The following is a 9957-nucleotide window of genomic DNA, read 5'->3' on the forward strand; positions in this document are numbered from 1 at the left end:
TCAATTCCCAGCAACCACATGGTGGCTCACAGCCATCTGTAATGAGGTCTGGTGCCCTCTTCTGGCCTGTAGGCATACACACAGACAGAATATTGTATACATAATAAATAAATAAATAAATAAATAAATATTAAAAAAAACTGAAATTTTAAAAACCATCTATAACAACATTAAGATATAAAATACATAGAAATCTGACAAAATATCTACAATATATGAAAAGCCAAAAGTAGTAATGAGAAATTAATGAAGACCTAAGTGAGAAATCCATGGTTGTCAGGACTCAAAAGACTCAGCAGGGTCTGGGGAGAATCCCATCCAGTAAAGTGCTCTGCAAGTGTTAGGACTTGAATGTAGATCGCCAACATTGCATAAAAGGCCACACACCAACCCCAGAGCTCTCTGAGCTCCAAGTTCAGTAAGAGACCATTTCAAAATAAATAAATGTGAAAAGGATTGAGGAACCCCCCCCCCACACATGCACACACATACTGCGTACACTTATGTATATAAAGCATATATGCATACAGCACATACAATTCAACACGTCAAAATTTTGGTTCTTAGATTCAACACCATTTGTATAGTCACAAGCTTTTTTGTGGAAACTGATAAACTGGTTCTAAAATATGTGGAGATGCAAAGGAACTAAAATAGTTATAATAACTTTGAAAAGGAAGAAAAGTATTTGAAGACTTCCATTAACTGAAAACTAAAGTAATAGACAGTAAGGTTCTGTTACATAGTGGCTCTCAACCTTCCTAATGCTGTGACCCTTTAATATAGTTCTTCATATTGTGGTGACCCCAACCATAAAATTATTTTCATTTATGAAACTTGTAGTGACCCCGTTACTTCATAACTCTAATTTTGCTGCTGTTATGAATCATAATGCAAATCTGTTTCCTGATTTACATTGAGAGACCTATCAAGGAGTTGTGACCCACAGGTTGAGAACCCCTGTGATATAAAGCCATCCAGATTATGGAAACCAAGTGGAGATTACAAGGCACACAAGGGAATTTACAGAACGATGGATATGTTCTTTATTCTGAATTGCAGTTTCATACTTAAACATATTTGTTACAACTTAGTTAAATTGTGTGTTTTAAATGTGTGCGGTTTGCTGGGTCTTATTAAAATTAAAAAGGTTTTCTTACATTTATTTGAGATTTCATGCCACAGTGTAAGTATGGAGACCCAAGGACAATTTGCAAGTGTTTATTCTTTCCTTCTATTCTGGGAGTCCCTAAGAATGAAACTCAGATGCTCAGGTTTGGCCCCTAGTACCCTAATCTGCTAAGTCATCTTGCTGGCCCTTTTCTTGTTGTTTCCTTTTCTTTTCTTTTTGTCTCAAAGCCATAACAGTTACCAGAGAAATAAGATTTCGAAATGTGATTGATAATTAAAAGGAAAAGCAAGAATAGAACCAAACTCATGGTGATAGTTACAGTAGATAGTAGACTGGTCTCTTACCACAAGTGATATGTTTCATGAAATAAGAGTTATCCATAGCAAAGTACAGTTTCAATATAGATTTGCAATCCACACAAAACATGGTTCTAAAACTTTAAAAATGTTGTACTTGATATGAAGAACTCATTGATTGGCTTGACTTAATCGCCAGCTGGATATAGGTAAAGATAAATACAACTGAGTTCAAGTAAGTCAGAAAGAAATATGTGAGCAACATAAAAACAAAACAAAAAACCACTGAACAGAGCCGAACAGACAGGAAGGACAAAATTAACAGCTTTTGTGAAAATGTACTTGGAGTTCCACTAAGAACAGAATGAGCAAAGAACAGAAAAATGTTCAGAACCAAAGTATTTAAGGGGCCAAGAGCATCAAACTTAACCTGTTCTGAGATTCTTTCACATTCTGGGAAGTGCTCTTAATTTATAATAAACCAAAACATGAGGGCTACTCTGAGGTCTCTAACACAACCACTGCAAAGAATGGCAAGTGAATACATGTTAAAGGCCAACTAAAAGAAACTGCTTAGTTAGAAGCCAGGTATGTCTAATCACATTTGGGGTGCTCAGACAAGAGGATTAATACAAATTAGAGGCCACTGTAGGTTACAGAGGGAGACTCTGTCTTAAAATAGTCAAAAGAGAGAAGACAGCAAAGAGCATGGGAGACAGACACAAAATAGTGAGAAATAAAATGTAGTTACCAGTAATTACATTATGCCTTTGTGGGCCAAGAAGGTATATTAAAGGCAAAGGTTGCCAATGTGTATGAGATTGTGAATCAGTTCTATTAAAGGGAGACCTGAAATAATATTAACATAAGGACAACAGGGATCCTGAGTGAAAACATGGAACAAAGGTGTGTTATGCAGGTAGACAAGAGATCTTACACATTGCTGCTAACAAAATGAAGTTTCCATAGGCCCGAGACCAAAAGGAGTGCTTCGTAGGATTAGAAAGTTATGTTGAAAAATACTTAAATTTGTATAGTCAGAAGACAAGAAATAAAGAAAAACTGGATTAAAGGGCAAGATAATAGTTAAATATAGGTGGAACTTTCACTCTCAGTAATTAATGGAAAAATCATAAAGTCAGTAAAGTTTTACAAGCCTTATTGTATTACCAAAATTTTGACCCAGTAGCATAAATGTAGAACACTGTGGTGGATTATAATTTTTGGTAACTGCCTATTGAACATTTACCAGCATAGACCATTTTCTTGTTCTTGGTTAAACATCTCAATAAGTTTCAAAGAATTAAAGTTATAATTGAATGAAATTAGAAATAACAGTACCTAAAAACCCCAAGTTTATGAAATTACAGATTTCTACATGACTAAGGAATCATAGCAGATCACGTGGGAGTTAGAGGATAATCTCCATCAACAGTGAAACAGTGAAGCACGGCAGACCTTGAGTGGGGTTGCAGCATTCCCAGAAGGGGCGTGGCGCTCATACATGCTTCAGGAAGGCAGAGCCAACGTTAGTGGTCTATCTCAGGAAGCTAGGAGAAGATAACTAGGAATTCGGGTACAGAGACCTCATAAAACTGTGAGAGCAGGAGAGGAGAGGAGAAAGCACATGTCCAGGGACAACAAGACAGTGGAGGCTACAAAGCAGACTGACCACGACTCCCTCATCTAGACAGACACTGCTGTAAACCTGCGGGTAAAGGGTGATCATTTTGTGAATTATATTGGATTCAAATTATTGAGTATTCTTTTGGTTCAACAGGAAAAAAAAACCCAACTGACTTTTATCCCAGACACAAGTAAGGGGATCGAAATGCTAATTATTCTAACTTGGCTGGTGTGTGCTTCATATGTGTGTCTTTTCACTTGGTTAGATATATAGTATGTCTGCAGTTTTGTCAAAATAAAATAGAATATCTCTTTATATTACTGTCTCAGGAGATTATGCAAAAAGAATGCTTTTAATATCATTAATTGATTTTGTTGTTGTTGTTACCATGGAGAGTTTTAAAAATTATTTTTAAAAAATTTCTTTCAGTCCATTCCCACTGTTCTTGGGTAAGCCTCTTTAAGTGGGTCTGTTTTGACAATCTCAATTATTAAAGCTGTGTAACCACTAGATGTCACTATGATTCTAGTAATGGAAATTGTCTCAGCAGGTTAAATGCTTAACTTGGTAACAGTGTTAGAAGAACTAGTTTAAATTGTTCATTTTAATAAATAATGTTTGGTTAAGTATTAGATTTGTTGTAATACCTTTTGAATTTTGGTATGTTAGGTTCCATTAAGGTGACAAAAAGTACTCAATTTGATTTTTTAAAATTTATTTTCTATGTATGGACTTTTGGTCTACATGAATGTCTATGCACTAAGTGCATGCCTGAAACCTGAGGAGGCCAGAAGAAGGCATCATAGTTTTGGAACTGGACTCATAGATGGGCATGGATCGCATTGTGGGTGCTGGGACATGAACCAGGGTCCTCTGTAAAAGCTAAAAGCATCTTGACTCTGAGCCATCTCTCCAGCCCTCTGCTTAATTCTTTTAAAGTGAAACAAAAGTTGGATAGCTTGCTGTTAGAGGATAAAATATTTTGAATGTAGTAGATTCTTTTAAACTTCTAAATTATCTTAGCTTTACCTCCTCTCTCCCCCTCCCTCTCCCCCTCCCTCCCTCCCTCCCTCCCTCCCTCCCTCTCTCTCTCTCTCTCTCTCTCTGTGTCTCTCTTTGTCTCTTTTTAACTATAAACCTATTTCTTGTGATCACCCTTAAAGGTTCAGCCTGGAGAGGGAAATAAAGCTTCCTTCAATGACATGCGTGCTTTGTCCGGCGGTGAGCGCTCTTTCTCCACAGTGTGCTTCATCCTTTCCCTGTGGTCCATTGCCGAATCACCTTTCAGATGCCTGGATGAGTTTGATGTCTACATGGTACTGTTGAATTTTAAGTTTTCTAATTTTTATTTGGTTGGAATGTTTTGAAAGGAAGAATCTTTTGTTTCCCCACAGCAGGGTAGGCATGCCTTGTCACATTAGTTTGTGATGTTAGTGGTGGGAAAACCCTATAGGTTAGTTCTCTCCGAGGCTACTGTAGTCCTCTAGAGACCCAGCTATACTCCAGCTTTTGTCTAACGATGTACATTGTGAGTGTCCACCTGGCAGGCTTTCTTTCCTTCAGCCTTTTCCCTAGCTTATTGCCATCAACCTAGAGATATCATAAAGCTTTTGCTTCTTAACACAGAGCTTTTGTAGACTTGGGTTATGGCCAGGCTTTTCAAAAGAATAACATGAAGGCAAGCTAGGTAACAGAGATGCAAGAACATTTGACTTTAAGGGTTTAAAAAAAAAGGTTGTAAAATCTTGGTCTGCTATAATTTTTCAAATGACTTAGATTTATCCTTCAGGGGTCTCAGTTCTCCATGTAATAGATGACGTTATTATTTGCTACCTCATTGGGCTGCAGTGAGGCTCAGACGAGATTCTTTGTCTAACAGTGCCCATACTATTGATGCATTGTAGTCTGGGTGCAGGCTCTACAGCAGCACTTGTTGGTCAGATGTCGTCTGTCAGCTTGGTCTCTATTTACTGGAGTACTTGGCACCTGTCCTCCCTCCTTTGGGGTGTGTTTTCTTATCGCCTCTACACCCTTTCTGGATTTACATTTTCTGTGTCCTCTTTCTACCTCCCAATTCTGATATCATTGAGTTTTTGAAGTTTTCAGTTTGCTTTCTACAGTATTCTTAATTTTCTGGTCACATATGTAGATTTGATGTCATATATATTCCTCCCTACAGGCCCCAAATACTATCTGCTTATAGACCTACTTGATGGATGTTTCCTGTCCTGATATCTCATTTGTAATCTAGACTTCCCACTGCCCATTCCACCATCCAGTAAACTGTCAGCATCCGAGCTCAGTGTGTCTGAGACTAAGTGGCTCTTTCTCTCAAAACATCTTTTCTAATTTTTTACCTTGTTAATGACAAATTATCATTACCACCCTAATCACCTAGCTCTAAAACCTGTGTATATCTGACTAACTCTTTCCTTTGACTTACACACTGACTGGTTCTTTTTGATCCTCTGCAAAAGTTTGTACCCTTTTCTCCCTCCTCGTGTGGCTCTGCTACCTCTTGTTTACCTCCAGCTGCTGTAGTGTCCTCTTGCTAGGCTTTCGGACTGTGTCTTGCTACTTCTGCAGCCCATCCTCCACATCTTTTAGGAGAGTTGATTTGTAAAAACAGGCCTGACTGTGGTAACTCTTTTAAAAGCCCTAGTTGGTTATATCTAAAGTATTTAATTTTGTAAGGTAATATTGAGACCTTTAATGGTATAAAAATTTTAGTTGTACTAAACTGTAATTTTCCAAGCTCCATGCCCGTCTAATGTTTTCATACATTGTGTGTTCAGGTCTGCTTATCTTTCAGTGATACTGATTTGATGATGCCTGTGACTACCAAATTCTAAGAAACTTGATAAATTTTAAACTAGACATGTTTTGTCTTAATCCTGAGGAATTAACTATTACTGTACTTATAGATTCATTCTGTAATAATTGTGTTATTGGTATATTTTCTTATTATTTTAGTTGTTACTTATGTTTGATAGAGGAAGCCATAATATAAATACTCGTGTCTATAGAAATGACCTGGGAGGATATTTATTCAGTTATTTTCCTTTTATAGTTTCTGATACTATTTTTCTATAAATGATCTACGTGGCATTGTATGTAAAGTAATAAACCAAACTCTAGAAGTTTGTTTCAGCCAATGGAATGTGCTTTTACAGGAATAGCTGATGAGAAACCAGTCCTAACTTTATCACTTTTCTTCAGGATATGGTTAACAGGAGAATTGCGATGGATATGATACTAAAGATGGCAGATTCCCAGCGTTTTAGACAGTTTATCCTGCTTACTCCTCAAAGCATGAGGTAACTTCTTAAAACTTTCTGTGAACTCACACATATGTGTGTGTTTTGTTTTTCTGATTACATGTAAAGTGATGTACATAACTTACACCCCTCCCTACACATACAAGGCTCCAAAGTCACACCTGCCAGATGAAGGTGTTTCATTCATACCCAGTATCATCCAGCAAACATTCTGAGATCAGTGGGTCTAAGACTCAGTGGGTCTTCCTTTCAGAGCATCTTTCATTTCTAAATATATGCAACATCTAACAATGGGAGAGGAATCTGTATGGAGACACACACACACACACACACACACAGAGTCCCAGCCAGCCAAAGTAGTCCTGAGTGAAAACAGCATGGGACTGGCATGGTTTTAAATACAGAAGTAAATAACCAGGGTGAGGGGGCTTTAATCCTTTTCTTGCTCAGCAGACTTAAGATGACTTCTGCTTTCCATTCATGTCCTGCCCCTTCTTTAAGAAATGGACTCAGAAGTAATTTTGACTTGATTATATTTTGAATTTGTTCCTTTGTGGTTTTTTTGACCAGCTAATACAAAGTGATTTTAGTAATTCTATGTAAGACAAATGACTCAAGATTTCCTCCTCTTTAATCTTGGTTACTTAGAAACACTAGTCTTTTGTCTTAGAAAGAGCTCTGCTCTGCTAGCCATCCTCTGCCATTAAGGATTGTTCCTCTGTCCTGTGATTCTGTGAAAGTTTGATTTGGAATATACAGGCAACTCTAGACAAGAACAAGAATGTAAAATAGCTGACATAAAGTTTTTTTTTTATTTTCTTTTCATCCAAATTGAAAATATTGGGATCTAGCAGGAAGTTTTCATTCATTGATTGCTCATATTGTTGGGGATTGAACCAATGGTGAGTGCAAATATTTAATGAGTAGAAACTTTTTTGGGGGGAAATTGAGTGTTTAATTTTGCTTCCTCTAGCTCACTTCCTTCAAGTAAACTGATTAGAATTCTTCGAATGTCTGATCCTGAAAGAGGGCAGACCACATTGCCTTTCCAACCTGTGACTCAAGAGGAAGATGACAACACCAGTTGACAACTTAGTGCCTTGCCCTCCTGCTGAAAGATTGTGAGGGGGTCTGGACTGACAGATGAAACAGAATGAGACTAGAGAGATTCTGAAATAGAAGAGGCTCCTTTAATCTGATCCATCGATTGTGGAAAGCCTAGAAAACCAGCCGCTGCCAATAGATAAAATTACTACTGCTTTCCTTGTGAAAACCAATTTCATAATACTGGTTTTAAATCTTTTAAGTTTGCTTGCTTTGGAGTTTCTGTGTTTTACTTGTTTGTTTTTACCATCTACTTTTATAAATTTTTTCAGGAGTAAAATTTTGTACATATGCACATGTACATATCTGTTCAGTTTGCGTTCATTTCTATAGTATTTTGTAAGAATTATAATAAAAGTTTGAGCACCTGATGTTTATTTTTGACTTTCCAGGTTGTTACGGTCTAGTTTTTAAAATTAGCAAATGTCTCAGTATGGAATAGAGGGATGCAGTGCACAAGATTGGATATACTGCACACTTGGTTTAAGTATTAGAGACCTACATAAGTCTGGATATACTAAGCAAATCTTTGCTTGCCCATTGATTTTTAACACTAGGGTACAACTATAGATTTGGGGTATTGTTTTTAATCACTATATTTCATCAATTTTAAGTTGTCAAAAGTACCTTTTATTAGGCACTTTGATAAATAAGTACTGCCAGCCCCAACAATGCTTTCTCCTTTGTCCTTAAACTGTCTTCTACCCAAGGAAGAACATGCCAGGGCTGTGTAATAGAGTTCCCATTTTGACTTGTAGCCTGTCTCCCTAGTAAGCCCTCTGTTTCTGGTGGTACTGCCACTGGTGGGGTGTGTGTGTGTGTGTATGCAAGAGGATCACCTAGGCTTGCCTGGGCTATAGAGTAACTTCAGGTCCAGCCTGGGCAGCTTTACCTATCTTAAAATAAAAGTGAAAATGAGGACTGGGAAGATCGGGAGGTGCATGCCTCTTGTCAGAGTAGCTAGTGGCTACATGGGTCAAAGCCTGCGTTTGATAGTGGAATGACATGAGACACTCTGATTTTACAAAGACTGAAGAGTTCCCACACTGATGAGTTTATTGTAAAAATTGCTATTTTGATTTTTCTTTAAGAAAACATGAGCATACTAGTGCCTGTGTTCTGTAACAGCTACTAAGGTTAGGACTAACCTTTAAACTAACATTGAATAGCAGCAAGAAGCACTCCCTATATTACCAGCAATAAGAATCAGAATACATATTTATGAACTTGAAAAGGAAATATTTTGAGAAAAGTACTATTTTTAAATGCAAGCATACTTATATAGTTATTGAAAAATCTGATTTTGTTTTGGTGGGGAAGAGAATGTATTCTTAGAATAGTTGCCAAAAATCCAAACGCATTTCTAGTCTGATACAGAAAGAGGAAACCGCTGAGTATTTTAAACTCCCCACCTCCATACGCAGCATAACTCCTTTGTATCAGAACTATTTTAGCATACATACATTTTTCTTTCAAATAAAAAGTGAAGTGGAATTTACCAGTACATTAATTAGCTAAAGAGTTTCAGTGATTTGAATTCTTGTAGCAGTTTTAAATGTGTTTTTACAGAATGAGAAGTACAACCCTCAGATCTGAGCTATTCCTACTGAAGGCAGTGCATTATGGGAAATGCAACTCTCAGATCTTGAGCTTCTCCCGCTGAAGACAGTGCATTATGGGAAATGCAGCCCTCAGAGACTGAGCTGCTCCTGCTGAAGACAGTCAAAACGTTTTATTTTTAATCTTTAGTGAAGCCATCCTGTGTTAGTAGTAACATCCGTTGGAAAATTTTAAAAGCTATTGTTCTTTTAAACTATGTGTAACTTCCAAAAATGTAAAATTTATATGTATTAAGGTTATGCTTTTGTGAACTGGACAAGGACTAATTGACTAACTTGGGCCAATTCTTGAACAGGTATTTATACATGTCATTCAGGTAGATCTAAAATCTCTAGACACCCCAAAACAGCTTTGATTTTAAAACTTAACACATTCAGTATTCCTCCCAAGAAATGATCAGAATAATTCACAAAATGACAAGAGTAGTCAGTTTAGCCAAAGTATGTGTATAGTTACTAAAATTAATAAACAACTTATTTTAAATATTTTCCAAGTTTTCATTTCTTCCATTCCCTTTCATGTGTGGGAGGACTGGCTCAAATTCTGTATAAGAAACTGGGCACTGTATTGTACCAAGAGTGCTGTGATTGAGTGACCCAGAGTGCCTAGCCAGAAGATAAGAACGATCATGAGTTCCCAGAAGAGCTACATAACAAGACCCCCTCCCCGCAACACACACACACCAAATTTTTTCCTTGAATACAAATTAGATGTAGGAATAAAGATTAAATGTGTATAATGTCCTGTGGCAGTATTCCAGTCATATTGTTAATGCTTTTACACAGCTATTGCTGCAGTGTCCCCTGATGTCCCATGTGTTAAAAATTTGGTTTTCTTCTATCCTGTGCTGGTAATTGGGTAGTGGTGGAACATCAGGAGGTGGAGCCTACTGAAAGGAAG

General features: G+C 37.2%; 1 protein-coding gene across 4 annotated transcripts in view; it reads left to right on the forward strand.

The window, feature by feature from the left end:
- Smc6 (structural maintenance of chromosomes 6) overlaps positions 1 to 9545 on the forward strand; it is a 104028-nt gene extending 94483 nt beyond the window's left edge. For all 4 annotated transcript variants that reach the window (XM_038318704.2, XM_038318705.2, XM_038318703.2 and 1 more), the window contains 3 exons: positions 4219 to 4371; positions 6275 to 6372; positions 7307 to 9545. In XM_038318704.2, the coding sequence (XP_038174632.1) occupies positions 4219 to 4371; positions 6275 to 6372; positions 7307 to 7421 (366 nt within the window). In that variant the 3' untranslated portion in view covers positions 7422 to 9545. The remainder of the gene's footprint in view (positions 1 to 4218; positions 4372 to 6274; positions 6373 to 7306) is intronic.
- The last annotated feature ends 412 nt before the right edge of the window (positions 9546 to 9957 follow it).

The sequence above is a fragment of the Arvicola amphibius genome, chromosome 2 (genome assembly GCF_903992535.2).
Source record: "Arvicola amphibius chromosome 2, mArvAmp1.2, whole genome shotgun sequence".
In the NCBI taxonomy this organism is placed as follows: Eukaryota; Metazoa; Chordata; class Mammalia; order Rodentia; family Cricetidae; genus Arvicola; species Arvicola amphibius.